Raw genomic sequence first — 21,634 nt, forward strand, 5'->3', positions numbered from 1 at the left:
AATATTACTGTGTTTGTTTGTCAATGCTAACATCCGATTAAACAAAAGTTGGGGACTGACGTGAGCAAGGAAACGGGTCAAGATCAGATTTTTGTATTTTTTTTTGTTGCTTCCGTTTTCTGTGGTATGTCAGTGCTACTTCTGTGCCATAGGGGTTTCTATCGAAGTATTATATACGTGCTCCGTGCCTAGAATAGATTACGAGAATATAAGAATCCATATATTCTGGATGTCGCATGAGGCGGCTAAGCCTCTGATATGAAAACAACAGCATTCCAAAAGAGGGTTGTCGTTAGGCTGGCGGGCGTAATATCACAGACGAGTCTTAACAATTTAATAGTGCCTAATACAAAGTAGGTATTTATTTAAATGTGTTGGGTCATTCTCTTCTGTTTACTTACTTCACTAATTAGTTGAATGTTTACTTATAGATCCAGGACCTAAGTGGAGGCACTTAATATCGGGGGCCATGACTGACTTTGGGTCATCAGCCATCTACAATAAATAAATAAATAAATAAATATATTAGGACAAATCACACAGATTGAGCTAGCCCCAAAGTAAGTTCGAGACTTGTGTTATGGGATACTAACTCAACGATACTATATTTTATAAATAGATACATATATAAATCGACATCCAAGACCCGGGCCAATCAGAAAAAGATCATTTTCCATCATGACCCGACCGGGGATCGAACCCGGGACCTCTCGGTTCAGTGGCAAGAACTTTACCGCTGCGCCACCGAGGTCGTCAATAATAGCTCAACAATAGGTCAATAATAGGTCGACAATAGCCAAGCTATATTTGCTGAACATAATTGATTGTAACCCATATTACCTATTTGTCTTACTCAAAAACAGGCCGTCGTTTAAACCTACTCAGAAAATAATTGAGACTCGTTAGTACCAATATTATGTGAAATTCTCGAGAATAATAATATGTACCTACTTAGGTACTTAATGTTAATTAAATTATTAAAAAATCTTGAAAAACCTAACCCTTCCATTAGAAGTTGTAGTAGATTCAATAGTTAATCATTTCCGACAATCTGAATAAACTGATTGGAATCCAACACTTTGATTTCCCCGAGCATTGTATTTCGAAAAATACTACTAATTTAAAACATAACTCAGCATAAAACAAACTTTTCTCGCAACTAATAACTTAAGTTATTCTCTGAAGTAATCGCTTCAGCAAATATATACCTACCTATTTAAGATGTCTGCGGCTGACACTAAACGGAAAATTGACTCAATGTTTACCCAATTTTAGTGTAACATTGTTCCAAGCCGGTTTTATTGACATTGCGTTGTGATTGTGTAACTAGAATGCGATCTGCGTTCACGTTTCACGGCCACTTTTGGGACACGTCCGACAGAATACGGCGAAAACGAACCACATGCTTTGCTGTCGACTAATTTGAACTATGCTCTTTATTATAGCCTCATTAGATGAAAGCCATAATTTAGACGTCAAAAAATAAATTGGGCTTGCTAAATTTTGTGAAATCTAAAGGTTGTGGCCCGATTGTAGTCATCCGAGTTGTGTAATTGTGTCTTTTTTTCATCTGAGCATTCCACCTGTTGAGCGTTGGAGCCCAGGGGCCGCTTCCTACTTTTTCGACTTCACTTTGCACAGTCGTCGGCTACCTGGTTGTCAGACCATTGGCACGCATATCGTCCTTGATGACATTACACCAGAACTTCTTGGGTTGTGTAATGTCTCCCTACTTACTTAAGATCCTTGATGGTAATAAAAAATTGAGGGTATTCTCTCTAACTCGCAGATTTTCGGGAAAAGTTAATGTTAACTATAACTTAGATTTCTATGGCATCGTAGCATCACAGCTGATCGTTAGTAAAAGGGTCCAGAGAGAAAAATGTAAATGGTGTTTAATTTCATTTTTCTCTCTAGACACTTTTACTAACGATCAGCCGTGACGCTACGAGCTACGAGGAAAAAAATGTTGTACATCTGAAAATGGCGAGTGCTATATTGTCTTTCATAACCTGGGCTAGGCAGAGCTGTTTCTCCAGCCCAGGACGTGAGTCTCACAATTTCTAAGTACGTAGTGCGTCACGCACGACGACCAAGCGTAACACGGCGACGACGGTAGTAGGTATGTGTAATTATGGAACTAATGTTAGAGTAACTATTTTTACTAGATTGCTCTTTTGTGGAAAAATTATAGTATCGTATGGATCGTTCTGCCTACTAAAGACGAACCTTTTGACGTGCACGTGTACTGATTTTATCACTTGTTTTTTATGAAGTGTTTATTTAGCCAAATAAAACTGTTATGCTACTGGAAGGATCATATAATCAAATTTAGCCAAATAAACAATCGGATGATTCTTCGCAATATATTACAGCGTTGTTGCAAGGAGGTGAATTTCCAATCGTAAGAAAAGAAAATATGCACTAAATACTACAAACCGATAAGAATATATAAGTACTTAGGCTCTGACCGCTTGATCAAAATCAAAAACTTTGAAAAGTCATATTGAAATATCATTTTACGAATGGAATAATACGGAATTTTTTCCTCAGTTAAATTCCTCAAGTATTATTCCTATTTATGTACCTTCCATCATATTAACATTATTTCACAACACTTGTACGTTAGTCTCCTATCTAGTCCTAATGTTTGCTGTTGTTTGTTTCTGTTTCCGTACATATTAACTTGTTTATTTTGCCACCTCACCTACTTTTGTACTTGGTTCCAACTGAAAATCAGCGCCTTGGCTCGATACCACGGCACCATGCTGAGCTGGCTGGTCGCCATTTCGGTTGACATATTGTATTCGATCTATATTCGATACTCTTTTGTACTTTACCTTTAAGTGTTAATGTTTGGATTTTTATATGTTCGCCGAATCAATGATTTCTTTCTTTCTTTGAATGAAATGGAATGTCCAAATTTATCAACGAACGCAATCACTGCCGGGCGAAATATTCTTATCAATCTAGCAATCTCTCGATTCACCTCACAGTCTCATTTACTATCGCAGGATTTTAAACCTCATAAGTATCTATTACTGCTTCTGCACGCGCTAGAATCCCTAACTCAATCACAATTACAACTTTACAACGATACTTTGAACACAATCGCGTTGCATCTCCTACACAGTGATTTGCTTGCACGCTGATTGCAGTCACCGCCTATTGTGCAGTTGACACGATTGCAGTGTTAAATCGAAAGTGTGACACGTTCAATAGAATTTCTATTCTACACAGTAGTGTTTTATAAAAATGTATCTACTCTATGGCCCTATCGACGGCCAACATTAATTGATAATAGAATCAATTTATCCTTAACTAGCGGCGCGTCCCGGCTTCGCTTGGGTAAAAACAACAAATTGTACGCCTAATCCTTTCTCAGAACATTACTTATTGGGGAAAAGCACATGAAAATCCATGCTTAAGTTTTTCATTATATATTTAAGAAGGATATCTGCTTACTATAAGATAATTAGTTACATTAAGGAATTTCACTTATTTGAGTATTTTACTCTGTACTATTTTACGCCTGAATTTTCGATAGATAGATAGGTAACAATATTAGTACCGTGAATATTATCAAATCCAACGTGAAGCTTAATTTCCCACGTTTGGTATTTTTAAAATTTCTGTTTCTCCACCATATAGTTAAGTAATCAACCATGGCCTGTGAAATTCGCATCTTTTGGCTCTGTCTGCCACGTAAAGATAAAAATGGATACTGTATCGAACCAAGTTTTTTTTCTTACTAAATACTGTAATACGATACATATTGTGTACCGTTATATTGAGCTAAATAAATAAATTACTACGTAAATATAATGCCCATGTGTCTTACTCGAACTTAATTTGATACTAACCTAAGATCGGGAAAATCAAGGTGAGTCACTTTTAGTCAAAACGTTAGCGTGCATTCGATAACCGCGCGCGTTTCGGAACGAACGCGATTCCGCGCCTCGTCCCGCGGAAAACTTCGAAATTCAAATTTTTATTTCAAGCCAGTTTATTTTTTTTTCAGTCTAGTGTTAAAAAAATGACGATTTACAGCAAAATTGTCCAAATAATTTTGGTCAGTATTTGATTTTAAAAATTATATTCATGGAAAAACTGCATCATTAAAAAGGTACCTATAAATCTATATCTTTTTGACCATTTGATTATAGGTGTGTATATATTACAGTTACAATACAGATATATATTTTCTATGGTTAGATTATTTTCGCTGATAAAGTCAACAATTGTTTTCGCATGCGCTTATATAGACTAGGGGCCCGCCCCGGATTCGCTCGGGTAAAGCCTATATGTTACTCCTGAACGTTTCGTCTGTCGCTGTGCCAAATTTCATCAAAATCAGTCCAGTCATTTTTGAGTTTATTCATTACGAGCCAATAAACAAAAATACTATTCTTTTCTCTTTACAATTAGTATGGATGGATGGGATTTATTATCTTCATATTCTAATAATATACAAGCCTACATACTAAAATTGATAATGAAAATCCAATATTGAACGAAAAAGCTATAAAATAATTAAGTACCTACTTACTATAAACTTGAACGTAAAGCGCGATTATAATATCGATTTATGAATTAGAAAACTTACATACGTGCAGATTACTTAGTTTATGTAGGTAATAAAGTGAGAATGAAGTTGTAATTAGCTCTAATTCGAAAAATAAACGAAGCGTGTTGCGGATTCATTTGTTTTTTTTTTTGTTTTTCATATCAATATCATAAAATTACATAACACAATTTAATAAACCTACACGTCAGAAAAAGAAAAACAGTTTGTGCAAGCTGCTTCTTCTCCCGCGCAGGTTGTAAAAGTCAATCAAGGGATAGGTCGATAAATTCCTCTCATTGGCGATGTGCTAGCAACTCCATCTGTAAGCCCGCTATCCAGCTAAACGTGGTTTCCGGACCTTCAGGTTTCGTGACTCTGTCTACCCCGTTATGATAAAGATCTGACACTGATACTTTATCTGTAAATAATAATGATTTGCATAAATATTTAAATTATCTACATATAGTACTTAACTAACAGAAAAATCTATCGACGCATTCTGAAATCAAACTACTTACAATCAATCGATCTACCAATTTCAGATTTGTGATTATCAATAAATAAATCTGAAACTGAAATCAAGTAACTTAGTTAAAAAACCTACCATTAAAAGTACAGTTTACGACACACGGCGCTCCATAACCCATAACAATCCTGTTGGCACACACCGTCTAAAATCTAAATATAAATATTTCGTAAATGTCTTAATTTCGCACCAAGTGGTGTTTACAAATAGGTAACCTAGTCCAATAAAATCTTAACAGCCATTTCACTGCAATTACCTAACAGAAATTGAGAAATAGGTTGAAGTCCCTAGTCTTCCGCGGTTCACACCTGACCAGGCTAAACCAGTTTCAAATTATCCAACACCGCTGACCAGTGACGTAAATCCAGTTACAAAACGTCCTGGACCTTATACTCTGAGGACTAGAGAGCTACGTGTAATATACGTAATTTATTGTAAAACTAAACTGGTTTGTCTATCTCGTAATATTGCAACTGTAATATGCAAGAGCCTGTTGCAGCCCCTGAGCGAAAAGTTTATGGCGTCTTTTGTCTATAAGCGTAGTACGGTCGTTTCTTTTACGACAGAATCCCGGCTCCACACTATCTATAGGCGAAATCAGCCGATCGCGAATGAACATAAGTACATTGCATGGCTTGCACGTGCAATTTTCGTTTGCTTTTTACAGCAAAGAAAAACCAGAAATGTAGGTCGACAGTCAAGTTTGAAGATCTGTTTGCCGATGCACGGCACATCGGCAAAAGTTTGTCAAACTTGACTCTTTCCTGGAGCCAATCGTCATAACCTCACTCGCTAAAACTACCAGCATTGGATACGCCTGTACACCTTTCTATACGTTTAATTCTAGGACGATTGTCTTTTATGTTCGGATTACTTACTAGTGTGTTTGTGTTCGGAGGCGCTCTAGAGTATCCAGCGCCCTGGGTGGTCCAACTATGCCTTCCCTAGTGCCGGTACCCTGTGCACTAATCTGCAATCAGTGACTGTCTCCGTAGTTCAATGATTCGGTGGGCCGCTAGCCATTCAATAACATAGAAAGCTAATATTTAGTCATGTTTAAATCAGAAGGCACGTTGCTAACGGCCACATGCTGTTTCTTTTTGCTTCATATAGCGTTAACGCATCGTATAAAAAAGAGAACGTGTAGACGCAATGATTGTGCTTCGTGTTTAATGCTTCATGGTAGGTGTTTCTTTACAGTCTGTAATGCTACTTGTTCAAATCGCCGCCGGCCGTACTAAGGATATCCAGATCCGGACTGGGGCAAACTATTTCGTGTCTTGGCCTTGTTGATAGTTTTACTAATTTCGGTCTAAAATCAATATGGGTAGGTACAGTCAACAGCACTATCAACCTACCCATTCACCTACCTACCTACGTACCCTACAACTATATACATTGCAAACTCGCCGCTATTGCCATAGAAGTTCATGCTAGGTAACTTGATGTGCTGTTGACTGTACTTTAGCACATTTAGAGCCGTTCATTTTAAATTTCATGTTACGATCCATGCCTACATATAAATGGTTTTGTTATAGGTATGTCACACGTCACAATGCTTTTTAATCAAATTTTGGCTATAATAATGAAATGAAAAATTCTGGAATCGAGCAGGAATTCAGCTGTATTCCGGAATTTCTCTCTGTCTCTCTCGCTCTATTCCAGAATTTTTTTCTCTCTCGAATCTCATTATTATCATACCTAGATTTCCGTCGAATGATATTTAATTGAAAACTTGAATAAGCCTAGTTATAAAGTTCTGGACATGCGAGCTAATAAACTGACAACTGAAGACGTCGCTAAAGAGCGTGGAAAAAAGTAAGAAAGAAAAGGAAGTAACCTGAAATACGCTTTGGAGAGAGAGGTATTTGAATGTTTTGTTTGTTATATGTACCTATGTTTTGTTTCACAAAAAAGAGTGCAATAATCGTGTAGCCACTCCGCGAACGGCAATGTTGGTGTTACAAAATGGAGGCTGTTGTTTTGCAATAGATTTGTGATTTAATCAGTCTGCGGGTCGCTCGTTTTTGGCTTTCGAATAGGTCATATACAGCTTACCAATATGGATTATTTTATACTTATTTGTATTTATAAAAAATTACGAAAGAGTTAAAGATTATTTAAGTTCTTCAGCTTTAAACAAACCATAACGTTATAATATAATGTACCTACCTAAGTAAGTTAAGTTAACTTAGGTGAGTATCCCAAATTACGTAGTAATTAGGTAGGTACTTATCTAACAAATGCTAATAACTAAGTGCAATTAATACAGTGTAGGTATTTTATTTATATACATAGGTAGGTATATAAATAAAATAGTATAGGTATAGGTACATTATATAAATAGGGAAAGAAGTAGAGTATCATACTTGTAAAGTAAAGGAAGACTAAATTATTTAGATTTCACAATATATATAACTTACTTACCCGTCTAAGAATTCGTTGTCTACATAATCTTAAATTTTTTTCACAAATAAATGTAAGCAATGTTGTCCATTTTAAGAATTAAGGCTAAAGAAACAACCTGAGCAAACAACAATAAACGAAATCGAGCAATCGTCGTGGTCTTTGCTTTGAACTTGACCCTAAACAGCTGCTAATTTGATTGTCAGGCTGTGACAACAGTCAACTCGTACACCCATACAATCAACAACACACAACCTACCCAAATTCAATGCAAACTAGTCCTTATTACCTCCAAATAAAGGTTTATGCAGCAAATTGACATGCAATTGACTTTAGTGAACTATGGATATTATGTCCGTGGTTTGAGGGTTAACAATTAGTGTATATTACATAGTCAAATGTTTATGAATAATCCTGTCAAGTGAGATTCAAGATCACGTTTATTAGTAGATTAGTTATGTTAGGTAGGTAGTTATTCTAACATTACATTTACAAAGATGAAAAACACATTAGGTAAATAAATTTTTGCTGCGACCACTGAGAAGAAATGCCGAAAGAAACTCATTTATACAGTGTTGGTCCCAAACATGAGTTTCTTTCGGATGCCAGAAGTGCTAACTATTTTTTTAATATATTTATTTTTTTCTCAGTAATATAACAATGTAAGTACATGCACCATCAAAAAATATGTGGAAACATAATATTATGATTGTGATCGAGTACTAATCATAAAAACAGAAATATATGACCAAACGAAATACTTTTAATGCCAAAGCTATACGATATTCCTCAGTCACTTGATTAAAAAAAAAACAGTAATTATTTATGGCGCAATATTTCCCGCGTGTTTTTTAAAAAGGCATTGCGTGCATCACAGATTAAAACCAAGGTGAGTGCATCAATCGCGTAAGATAGCAATTTTTTTAACGATCGCGTGTGGAACTTGATTCAGGGACGTTCCCAATTCTCTCGAACTTTTTGAATGGAAATACGTATGTTACGAGTTAGCTAAGGCCGGCAAGTTTAATTAATGATATTTACGTGTGTTTAATTAATAGATGTACTTGATGTAAGCCATACTTATTATCATCAGGATTTCAGCTGTAGTTTCAAAGAAATTTCCGTTTGGTCGTGCAGCTGATTTTATTAGTTGTGTTTGTGTGCATAGTTCTCTAGTATTTTTGATACTTTCTTAGTCACTTAGGATAACAGGCACGCGAGACATTTAGCTGGGGGCCCACGAAGAGGGGCCTGGGGGTATAAGTAGTAACCGCAAATTATGAACCATGAATTACCGGGAATCATGACACTGATTAAAAGTTCACTCTCTTTTTTAATCTCCATGTAATACCTATCTCATCTAGATCATTCCCGATTTCTTATTTAGCCATTAAAAAGCTCCTAACCAAGGTCAGCTTTCATACCTACTCGGTATTTTTTGTTGTCAGCCCATTGGCATAGCACGCATTAGGTTTAAAGATCTTTATTGATTGACTCATAAAGAATAAATTCACTTACAATGAGTCTTATAAACTAATACAAATCATATTAAATAATTAGCTTTAAAACAGTGTTCAAATCAGGCACAGTTGTCACTTTAATAATTTTAAACTTGGTCGTAAATATGTTTCTTCAATCTTTCTGTAAACAAAGTCAGAGATTTACACTCTTTTAGTTCGTTTGGTAGTTTGTTGTACATTTGCACCCCTTCATACAATATGTCTCTCTTGCCATAATTGGTTCTAGGTGTAGTAGTTTTTATCTTATTAGTATTTCTTAAATTATGCTTAAAATTTCTTTTGCTGAAACTTATTTGTGAGTGGATTTTATTGGTAAGAATTTTTTCAACGAGAATACACATTCTATATTTATAAAGTTGTTTAAGGTTAAACAGATTAGTTATTTTATATATATTCACGCATTTCCTTTTTTATCAGCCAGCAGGCGTTCCCTTTCTGCCCGGACTGGCGGCGGAAGCGGCACAACCATATTTCAGAAGAACTTGTAGTCTCTACGAAAAACATTTTAACATTTAAGTACTCACGCGTACGTCTTATACCTCGTGTCAAGTTATCAAATAACCCCCGTTCTAGACCCTGCGCTACCTGACCAGCCAGCATTGACCTTATTAGGCACAAGTGCGGACCCAACTCTCTCTTTACAAGGCGAGGGGAACAAATTAAAGGGATCGTAGAAGACTGGACTCGAATATGTGACTTTAATGTTTAATTTTGTACTTAGTTAATAAAGTAAAATTATAATTAGAGTTCTTCAGATTTATCAACATTTTGTCAAGGTAATAATGGACGTAGTCTCAAAAAATTGTCGAACATTTGAAGCCAAACATTTTTTGTCTTTCTGGGTTCAACAGACGACAATCCAGTCCCAGAACGGTTGGTCTTGCATCTCGCACAAAATAATCTATACTATTATTATAAAGAGGTAAGCATTTATAAGTTTGTATGTTTGAGGCAGGTAATCTCCGAAACTACCGAAACGATTTCGAAAATTCTTTCACATTTTTTCTTTCTTTGATTGGTTCATTATCCAAGATTGCTATAGGCTATATTTTATCTCAAAATTCTCACGGAAACGAAGCACCGGGCAAGCATCTAGTCCTTTATAAGATCTATTTTATTCCTTTTGAATTTATTCTTCAAGGCACGTTGGTCCTTTCCATCTCTCTTTATCTTCAGTCGCCGTTTTGATCTTATTTCCTACGACACTCTTTCTTAACGCGTTTTGAAATATGGGACCTTCAAAATTACTCTAAACATGAGTTTCCCAGGGTATCCATCTGTAACCTCCACACATCGCACAGGGTACGGCTTCCACCGGACACGAATTAATCCAATCCGAGACATTTATATGCGTTTGAATAAATATTATGCATTTACTTACCTAAAACGTCGACGACCTCAGTATTTAACTTCGTGTTTGTATTTTAGTTTGAGGCAAACAACTTTTTGATTTTGTAGTTTAACCATTTTATCAATATTAACTACTACTTATATTGGATGGATGGATTGATTGGATGTTTAATTGTACTAGCACTGAGCGCAGTTTGATGAAATTTAGTTCACAGGTAGAGTAAGACCGGTGGGGTTAGCACGTATCTCAAGAACGTAATCGTATCAACGACATCAACATTTAAATATGGATAATTAATAGTTTACACATGTTATTCAATTTCCATATGAATTTAGTCGATAGTGATACAATTCAAGTCCTCGCAAAATGTCCTGCTAGACCTACCTGTAGGTATTTTATTGTGATGTATATAGGCAATTATTTTGTCTAGTTATGAAGTTATGATTATAAGTCGTGTATGTGAGATAGATCGGGAAGTTGTATGGAAATGTTCATCTTCTTTGGTTGTCTTTAGTTTACTTTGTTTTTGTGCTCAGCAGTAGGCAGAGAAAGGATCAATGAAATTATGATGATTTGCCTTTTATTTGTTACAAAATTATTATTCCTACAAAATGTATAGTATATGAGAATATCCAGATAAATTCCTAATTAAGATTATAAATGCAAAAGTAAGTTTGTTTTTCTTCAAGCTCTATCTACTCAATCAATATTTTTTAAAATTTTGCACTATATCTTTCATTTCGGAAAAATAACTGTTCCCATGGGAAAGTTACGCGGGCGAAGCCGTGGACAAAAGTTAGTATAAAACTCTTCATCTTTTCCCTCACTATTGAAATTGCCGATCCAATCGCAAAAAACAATTACTTAACAATAAGTCCCATATGGTATATTGTGAGAAAGGAAAAACAGCCACCGATATGAGAATATGTACTTAAATTGTCGATTGAAATCGCACGCAACGACGGAAAACAATGCTAGTACCAACGGGCTCACTCGGTTCCCTCCTATTGTACATTTTCTTTTAATTTTCCTTGACAAGATGGATAAATTAGCATTGTGCCTGCCGTTATTGGAGAAGGAAATATTTCCTCTATAAAAATAACAGGGTATTCTTCTTCATAGTCGTATTCCTCATGGCTGTGGGTCGTGGTCATTACGTGAAATGAAACACACACAACAACTTTCTTGGCATTATTAATGGAGTGGTTTTCCATTGCCTTCTCCATTTCACACACAAGTTAATAATAAGCAACCAGTGTGCAGATTTCCTCACGATGTTTTCCTTCACCGGAAGCAAGTGGTGGCCGATGAAAACTACTATATATGAGTCAGATTTGTATACAAACTCATATGGCACGAGTAGGTTTTGAACCTGGGACCTTTTGATCCACAGGCGGGCGTCTTAACCATTACACCACCGCCGCTTCAGGGTATTAGGTACTATTAAATCGAACGGTGCAATGTGTTATTGTTTGCAACAATTGCCCAAGGAATCCAACTAATATTATTAATGTATTTGTGATGATATAGGTTGCGCGACAGAGTAATAAATCATACATGTTTGTTACTCTTTCACACAAAATCTACTGTACGGATTGTTATGAAATTTGGTACACGGGGAGAATATAACCTGGAGTAATTTTATCCCAAAATTCTCACAGGAGTGAAGCCCCGGGGCACAGCTAGTGATATTATAAATTAGATCTATCACCCGTTTTCTGATAACAAAACAACTCTAATACCAGTTAGTATATATGGACCTGTTAGTTAGGAATGTTCAATGTTATTAAGGTGCAGTTAACCTACCCTACTCAAGGATGGTTGCAACACCTGCCACCTGGGTCGCTAAGTTCATCTGTCAGTAAATACTTTTCAAGGATATTGGTTTAATGTTGACATAACGTGCTTAAACTTACATTAGTACTATGTAGGACCACGATGATGTATGCTGTGCAGTAACTTGTAATAAAAACAGCTTTAAAAACTTGTAATAAAAATAGCTATTTTTGATTATTTTTCCCACTTTTTGACTATTTATTATTATTTTTAAAGATATTGTTATTATATTTAAAGATATTAAATTCTTTAAGTCGTCATTTTGACGACTTAAAGAAGGTTTAATAAACAAAGGAAAGCATTGAGCTCTTTTCTTTCGCTTTTAATCATTATTTCCAATTCATCATCTTCTTTTACAGACAATCTATGTAATATTCCATACATAAGTGCCAGCATACATCAATATTTTTAATCTATACTAACATTATAAAGAGGTAAGCGTTTGTGTGTATGTTTGAGGCGGGTAATCTCAGAAACTACTGAACCGACTTCAAAAAATCTTTCACCATTAGAAAGGTACATTATACAATATTGCTATAGGCTATATTTTATCTCAAAATTCCACGAGAGCGAAGCCCCGGGCAACATCTAGTATGTTGTATTTTGAAGCAAATCAGACTCAACACGCGAGGTAACTAATTAAATCACTTATAGTTAAAAATGAATTGTAGACATTTTTAATGGATCGCCAGGAGGTTTTGACATCACAGATTTTTCAATATTTTTAATATGAATAAATATTTATAATTGTAATCGACGCCTTGCCTTGTTTGAGGCTTATTATAATGCACACACATAATTACTAGATACTGTACGCAACAATAGATAATATTTTCCTGTTCTCATCTCAGTAAATTATAGCAGTAACTTTAAAGTCAGGTCAGGTTAGTTTATTATAACCACGTTTACCGCAAACCATCACAGTCAAATAGATAAAGATGACATTGTTTACGTTTACGATAATATGGGCCTGCTTGTGTTGTGTGGTAATGTCATGGTCTCAATAGATCTTTGTAAAGATCTCTCTTCTGAGTTTCCTGGTTTTTCCCAGCTTTTGAGCGTCGGAAACCGCAGGGTCCGCTTTTCTACTTTTTCGTCTTCATATTTCGCATGATCGTCGGCGTCCCTAGTTGTCCGGCACGACCGTTGGCTGACACATTTTTGTAAAAAACATAAAACAAGATCTACATAAAGATCTGGCTTAATGACTTAAATTTGAAATGGAAAACGTGCGAGACTTGAAGTTTAAAACTTCAAGTCATAAATAAATTAGGTTTTCCTTTCAACGTACGTGTCAAGCCTTATGAGCACGTTAGTGCAGGGCGCTGAAGGTTTCGTCTATCTCTGTGCCAAATTTCATCAAAGTGGGCCCAGTAGTTTTGGAGTTTATGGAGGATTTATTATACCTACTTAACTGGAAAATTTTCATAAGGTCTTTGACGAATCAAATATTACGATATCAATCATTTACGAATAAATGTAGGCATGTATAATTATTATTAATCGATTCAGCAAACTATACTTAATCTTAAAATATCAAACAAGTGTACAAAATAAAGACTATACTATAACTAGCAATTGTGTAAAACGAATTACTTTCATATTAGTTATTATATTGAGTTAGTACATTAAAATATTTGTTTCTCGAACAAAGGTTAATGAAACAGTGTGCCCGTTTTGCGCAAGCGCAGCGCCTGCAAACGACATAAACGCGTTGCAAAAAAATTAATAACTCTCATATAACAAAATAAATAATAAAAAATAATTTTATTGGTTCAATTTTAATTACGTAACCAAATGGCACGACAATTGTTTCGTGACGTATTGAGTCACATGCGAGTATTTGGATGTGTAAACTTTTTTTTTAATTGTGACAAAACCACTTCTCGACGTGCTGAAACCCAATATAATTAAAAAAAAGTGTTTGTTTGTCTATCTGTTTTTCATGCCAAACCAGATCAATTATTGGGATTTTTTTGTGTAGAGATAGTTAGAATAGAAGGAAGGAGAGTGTCAAAGGCAACTTTTTGTCGCGTGTACTTGTTTGTTTGTTCTAACTTTATTGCACGAAAATAAGTAACTACATCAATTAAAATTTATACAATAAAGATTCATGTACAACGACGGACTGACTTATCCCATGTTGGGATCTCTTACAGTCAACCGGCGATAGGTAGTAAGCTTTGAATAAATTCGATACAAAAATTGTTAGAAAAAAATACCTTAATTCTTGAAAACGATCTTAAGTTTTTGCTTGTTGCTGCCGTGACGAAGACACCATCCTCGGAATACAGGTGACAAAGGTTGCATACAAATCATCATTGAGAATGACAGTAATTACGGGTGATTATTCAACATCATCCCATGCAAATTACCACCTAGCTGTCATCGACGTAAATAAGTCGTATTTACCCACATAACCGTGGTTTTTCAGCGGTTATATGTTATTGTAATTTCTCCGTACTAATTAATGTAAATGTGACTGTGGAGATTACAGATTTAGAAAGAGCGCGTGGGATGGAGATAGTTATCGAGGAAGTAAAGGGAAGTACCATAAATAATACCAATACCATGAGAAAATAAGAATAATAAGATACGTCGTCGAACGAAAGTTCGAGATGTGGTCTCCAGAGTCGCGTGGAATTGGGCTGGGCGCACCTGGCTAGAAGGAATGATGGAAGGTGGAGTAAAGCTGTAGCCGAGTGGTACCCCAGAACTGGAAAACGGAGCGTAGAACATCCGGCGGCTAGATGGGTCGACGATGTAAAGGAAATTGCTGGCAACAACTGGATGGGGATGGCCCAGGACAGAGATTGTTGGCGGTGACGGAAGGAGGTCTACGCCCAGCAGTGGGTCACGGAGGGCTGCAGATGATGATGATGATGAGAAAATATTACCCTAAAATTCGACTGACGCTTTCTTCTTCTCTTCTTTTACACCTTTCCCAGTCATGTGGGGTTGCCACAGTATGTTACGCCGACCACAAACTATCACCGAACTCGGACATATGCCGACGCGAATTCACGAAAATTGCGTATAGTTTGTTTGAGCGCTTTTATTTAAAGCAATAAAATGCCAACCACGATAGAACTAGTGACGTGAGCTGCTTGTTACTACATAACTACAATATAATGATATGATCTATCTGTGACTTTCTTCATACACCTGAATCACCCCAAAAATATATGCTGAGTCCGCCAAAATTCGCGGAACTGCGTCTTTATTGTTATTATATACATACCTATCAATACATATAAAAAATTCCGTACATTTACATAAAAACAAAATTAGGCGATAGAGTCATAGTAACAGAGTAAGCTAAACCATAGGAAATATATTTCAGTCGTATGAGCATCTTCTGTATAGATATCGTTACGCTTTGTCTGTACAGTTAAATTTCTCTAAACATTTTGACTCCTTACAAAAAATTGTTCGGCCACACGAACGAAGTTGCGGGCCTCAGCTAGTATAAAATATTTTTTGTTACTCTATATGTAAGACTTTCTAACACAATGTACTTATATAAAATTTCATGTGGGGTTACAAAGATGAATGAAGTAAGAGTGCAAGCCACGCGTCACAACTTTCGATTAATTATGAATGAGCCAAGAGCGATCTGCGTCAAGGCTGCCCTCGGTCGTCGTGATCAAACAGAGGTTACTCAATATAAAAAAAATAGCCTGCAGATTGCGTGTCCCAATGTCATATTTTTTATAGGTTTAGGGAAAATGTCAACTGCTTATTTTTATTAATAAGTCATATTAACATTTGTCATAGATATTCTAGTTACTAACTAAAAAACCCTTCTTTTTGACAGTCAGTATTCTTTTTGTCAGATGTCCTCACGATACTCGTGTATCTCTCATTGCCATTTGAAGGCAGACAGTAGGCGTCACATTCATATACCGAGGCAAACAAACTCCACGTGTATGATAGATTTTAAATAAATAAATATATAAGAACAAATCACACAAATTGAGTTGGCCCCAAAGTAAGTTCGTCACTTGTGTCATTGGTTACTAACTCAACAACACTGTATTTTATAATATACTTATACATATATAGATAAACATCCAAGACCCAGGTCCATCTGAGTTTATTCCATCTTGACTGACCGGGGCTAGAACCCAAGACCCCCCCGTGTCCGGCTTGATGACCATTAGGCCACGGAGGTCGTCATTTTGCTTGTTTGTAAAGAGACAAATTCTTCTCCCTCATCTTAGTTATTCAGGTCATATGTGATCGTCCAAATCGAAAGCGACCTTATGGCGCCCGGCACTTACACTATTTTTGCCGTTGTATTGTATTCGAATCAAGATTCAAATCAACAGCAATAAAGACCTAAGTGCCAGCCGCCATAAGGTCCCTTTTGATTTGGACGACCACATATATCTAAAATCTCAATAATTATAATTCTAGATGACAATGACAACGGCGGTGGAGGGAGGCGCGTCCCTGGCCTGGCGCCTCCTGGCCACGCTGGAAGGCGGCTCCCTCCTGCTGGCCACGTCTGCACTCCTGGCCTACACCGCCCGGAGGAAGGTCGCTAGAAAAAGACATAGTCATAGGAGACCTGTTAAAAGTGTTCTGGTAAGATAATTATTCTAATTGGCGTGAAGGAAAGAACCTGGCCTGGCGCGCTCTGCTAGCCAAGTGTAGGTACACTAAATAAAATAAATACATTTTGTTTGTTACCAGTGAAGCAGGAACTTTGTTTAACTGACTTGGTCTACAATAAATTCTGGAGTTTATCATGAGATCAGACTGTAGTTATGTTGTTCCCAATCCAAATAAAATTAGGTACCTAAACTTAGCTTTTCCATGATGTTCTTATCAGGGACTTTACCATGTCTGCGGAACTTCTCTCATTCGGACTCTACTATGCATTAATTTACCACATATCAAATGATATTATATAATTGAACTCATCGTTGTCTTGAGAAAGGTCTTCTAAATAAACCAAACTTAGTCGACATCTCCGTCAGAATCATCCGAATTTCAATTTATTATGTGTATTTATCACTTGCATTTTTCAGATAACGAACACAACAAACGAACTGGGCCAACAGCTGAAGAATGAGCTGGAATCTCGAGGCTGTACGGTCAGCAGTGTGACCGACGAGCTGATGCAGAACATCAGCAGCTGTTCTGAAAGCAGGGTGGACGCGCTGGTGGTGGTAGGCGCAGAGCCCAGCACGGATTGTCTTAATGGGATGTCTGAGTTCGTGTCGCAGGACGTGTACAGCAATTTGAAGGTAATTTTTATTAATTTACTCAATAATATACTTATAATAACAACCTATATGTAAAATATAGGTTTTTTTAAATAAAATTTGCGAATTTTTAACTAAATTTAATCAGTGGTGGTGTAATGATTAAGACGCTCGCCTGTGGACCGAAAGTTCGAATCCTATTCGTGTCACATGAGTTTTTATACCAACTCTAAACCCGAAAACACGTCGGCCTGAGATTTTTATAACCAAATAGGCCCCACCTGAGTCATAATTTAATCCTCCTCTACTCACTTTTTTTTTTACTTTGTGCAATAAAGTAGATCTTGCCTGAATATAGAAAGATCCTAATAAGAAAGCCTAAATAACCATAAATAATTGTAGGTCCTAGAAACCACGTCGGTGCTGGTCCGTCCGGGCGGGACGATAGTGTGGGCGTGCGCGGGCGCAGCGGCCGGCGGCGGCGCCGCGTTCAGCGTCGCGGGCGCGGCCTTCGACGCCGTAATACAGGCCGGTCTGCAGCACGTCGCCAAGAGGTAGGTACTAAACATTGCAATATATACTTACTTACATACATTACATTTTGTACTTTCAGGGTGCATCATGACGTTGCTTTGTGAAATCTTTCATTTTATAAAGAATAGGTACCTGAGGACCTTCTTACATGAGTCATTACATCAGATCTCTATATATAAGTTAGATCTTACTTTGCGATCTTTATAAAGATGAGGAAGGATGATATGCGTGCTAAATAGTTTGATAACTAGGGATGCCCACGACTGTGCGAAGTGGAGACGAAATAGTAGTAAAGCGTACATTGGGACAATATCTTCTGGGAAAACGCTCAGATGAGAGATTAAAATTCAAATTTCTTTATTCAATTTAGTTTTACTTTATTTTTATTTATTATATACATCACTTATTGACGTCAAAAAATTACTTAAACTAAGTCTACTGCCGACTTCCAAAGCGCAGGTGAAGAAGAAGCGGCACATTATTAGCAAAAATAGATCTTAAAAATATTAAAAATTAGGAGGACGAATTTACATCATTCTTAAAAATGACAAAATTTAAATGAATAAATAAAAAATAAAAAGGTTGTATTTTCAATAAAATTATTGAAAATTGTCACACAGTTGAGAGAGAGAGAATGTTGTATTTATTTCAGTTCCCGCTGCGAGGCGGTGTGGCTGGCGCGCGCCGCCGCGGGCGACGCGGCGAGCGCGGCGCGGCGGGCGGCGGCCGCGCTGCTGCCCGCCGCCCGCCCGCTCTCCAGGTTCTCTCCCAGGTGCCTTTCTAAGAAAGGGTGTTGACATTCTATCTCCAGAGCGCGAAGTACGGATTTGCATTGCACTTCTCACTATTGAATTGATTCGAAGTGAGATGTAGTGAAGTTATAATGAACCAATCACTTTGTGGTGTGGTTGTCGTTGCGTCGTTTATTGGTTAGCTGGTCCTCACTGCGTATCGACTCGATGATGAGATGTAAATAGCAAAGTCGCACTACGCACACAGGTGTCTAGAACATGTGAGGTTGAGAGTGATATTTCTCATCCTCGCATTTTCGCGTTTACATTCAAGCTTGTGTTACCAAGAAGCCATAAGGATCTGCATATTAGGCTTCAAATTTTGGTCGCCCTCCTGCCTGACTATTAACTATTAACCCTCTGAAAATTCCGTCTGCTGCCAAGGCTATCGCCTCTTACGACTTCCACGGAAGGACATGTAAAGGTCCCATTCAAGAGCGGGACCAATACGCCACTTAGAACTTGATAAGTATAGGTTTTATACCTACATTCACACTTATTTTAAAACCTTTTTACCTCGAAAGACTAAATAGCTGATATCATGAACAACAACGTTTCAGGAGATTTAATGATTCGTTTAATTTTACTTTCATATAAAAATAAATCAACAAAAATTTGTATAGGTAACTTATGTGTTTCAGGAATGCCGTCTACAAAATCGGAGAATACCTGGACAGAATGTGGAAAATAATAACATGATGTCAACGCCGGCATTAATATGACCGCAGTCAACGAGAGAAAACGTCACACTACAAAAGAAATCACGGGGCAATATGTGGAACTATCAATAACAGATCGACCACGTTACTGTTGTAGCGACTACAACGCCGCACTCTCTCCCTCTCTTTCTCTCTCTACTCGGAACTTATTTCGTAGCGCGGACTTTACTAAAAGAATACGACTGAGTAAAAAGAAAATTTGAGAACATCTCTTTTTAATATTTAAATTCGCGTTTCATGTCCCGATTACTGGTATTGGAAGTAGTTAATTGCAATTTACCGACACTGTTGATTACAATGTCTTATTTCTCCGTTCTCCGTTATTATAATACAAGTAACAGGCCTTCAAATTTTGGTGTTTGAATCCGACCGGCCAACACCAACAGAAAGGAATGAAACAGGATAAGCGTTTATCCTCTTTCTTTTATATCTGAGTCCCTTTCTGTCGGTCAGTCGGATCGTCTGTTTACAAGTTTTAGATAGATGATTATTAATTATTTTCAATTACTTCTTATATAAGCTGACACGTAGCTGCAGGAGACATTTAAGTATATTGTTATGTACAGTACAGAGTTAGGTAACGGCGGTATTCCATTTGTTATATTCTATGGTAAAAAGATAGCAATAATGCAATAATATTGTAAGAATAAAGGAATTTGATAAATAGAATCTGCCATAATACCTACACCAGTTAGGCAGAAAAGATTTCTTAGTAAAGTAGGTAGATAGGTTGTTATTATTAAGTAGCTACTTATTATTAATAATTTGAAATAAAACATAAATTACAGGTTTCTTTTGTTTCATTTTTACCTGAATAAGTAGTTATAGTTAAGTACTTAAATAACAAGTTGATTCTAGAATCACTAGTTGACAAATTTGTTTTGTTGTCTATTCAAAGGCCATATTAATAGAAACACTGGTGAAATTACAATTACTGTAATAAAGCAAATGCTTTTAAAGATATGACAAAAATAAAATCATACATTTTTGGACTCGTTCAAACGCTGCATACTTAGGTACTAAATAACATGTAGAAGTGACGTCACAACTTGCTAAAATGTTCGCAAAGAAAGCTAGTATATTTGTTCGACATTACCTACGTTTATGGAAATGACTTCTTAAATTGTTACTTACTTAATTTGATGGTTGATATTGTTTTTATAATATTTAATACTTTAAAGAAAATGATTTTTTTATTTTAATTTCATACTTTTGAATTTCAACTTGAAACTTTAAATCTTCATATAATGATCCAGCTACATTGTTACAGTCTATGAATTATCGTAATGATCCTAAATATATCTATTTTTTTAAATTAATCTGACCATTATTTGAACTTGTCAACTACCCTGTCTATATCTATGAGAAACATTGCATGATTCGAATGATTGCTCGTAATTTTAACTAGGCGTCTAAAGACCCTAAATTATTATTGCACCATGTTGCAAATGCTTTTTCTCATAATGAAAATTGAAACATTTGAATGAACATTACATTATAATATTCATATATCTGTGATACATAGTGATAAAACATGATTTTATTCTATTCACTTCGTTTTAATCATAGGATTTAACCATATCTTTTGTCTAGCCTGACTTTTACTAAAAAAAAAACTTAGTGTCTGTGTTGCTGTTATATTTATTTACTACTACTAATTAGAAGATTTTCTAATCAGTCACAGCTGTAGATAGAGAAAACGATAGACATCGTCATTTCTCGTGTCGCTAATACAAGATACGGGTGGTATTTATTCATTTATAGAAAGCAAGCTAACACTGATTTCAGATTATATTCAAATCGCCTAAAGGCATCTGACATGACGGGTAGTATTTAAAATACACGAGAAGTACAGGGAGCTAATAATTTTGTATCTCATCTTACAGCATCAGACTTGAACAGGGCGGGAAGTTGTATATGTAGTAGAATTTACGTTTTCTTCATCAAACTTGGATAAATTGCAAACCCAAAATCCATAAATGAGGTTAAGCTAAAGTATGTTTGGCTCTTTCTATTCAATATACGTTAAATATAATTCATAGTACAACGTGAAATAATAAAATGCGATAAAGACAAAATATAATTTAGCTTTAAATTGAAGTATGCTTTAATTTTTTTATCAATAACATGGAAAGTGTGCGAGAAACAAAAACAAATTAAAATAATTAAGA

General features: G+C 36.1%; 1 protein-coding gene across 4 annotated transcripts; it reads left to right on the top strand.

The window, feature by feature from the left end:
- Nucleotides 1-3,899: 3,899 nt before the first annotated feature.
- On the top strand, nt 3,900-20,254 carry LOC128675745 (uncharacterized). Of its 4 annotated transcripts, none has more exons than XM_053755381.2 (6): nt 3,900-4,126; nt 16,626-16,796; nt 17,243-17,461; nt 17,822-17,973; nt 18,606-18,772; nt 19,386-20,254. In XM_053755381.2, exons 2-5 carry the CDS (start codon nt 16,626-16,628, stop codon nt 18,748-18,750), a joined length of 687 nt encoding a protein of 228 aa, XP_053611356.1. In that variant the 5' UTR covers nt 3,900-4,126; the 3' UTR covers nt 18,751-18,772; nt 19,386-20,254. The 4 variants fall into 4 exon arrangements, with proteins under 4 accessions (XP_053611356.1, XP_053611334.1, XP_053611345.1 ...); XM_053755359.2 differs by having other exon boundaries at nt 18,606-18,725; XM_053755370.2 differs by having other exon boundaries at nt 18,606-18,713.
- Nucleotides 20,255-21,634: the final 1,380 nt, after the last annotated feature.

This window comes from Plodia interpunctella, chromosome 2 (assembly GCF_027563975.2).
Source record: "Plodia interpunctella isolate USDA-ARS_2022_Savannah chromosome 2, ilPloInte3.2, whole genome shotgun sequence".
NCBI classification, from domain to species: Eukaryota; Metazoa; Arthropoda; class Insecta; order Lepidoptera; family Pyralidae; genus Plodia; species Plodia interpunctella.

What these genes read in the sequence shown, in the direction of transcription:
- LOC128675745 (XM_053755359.2), top strand. Translation starts at nt 16,626, where the DNA reads ATGACAATGACAACGGCGGTGGAGGGAGGCGCGTCCCTGGCCTGGCGC. An exon ending in GACCTGTTAAAAGTGTTCTG is followed by an intron (nt 16,797 to 17,242) that starts GTAAGATAATTA and finishes TGCATTTTTCAG; the next exon opens with ATAACGAACACAACAAACGA. An exon ending in CTGCAGCACGTCGCCAAGAG is followed by an intron (nt 17,974 to 18,605) that starts GTAGGTACTAAA and finishes TATTTATTTCAG; the next exon opens with TTCCCGCTGCGAGGCGGTGT.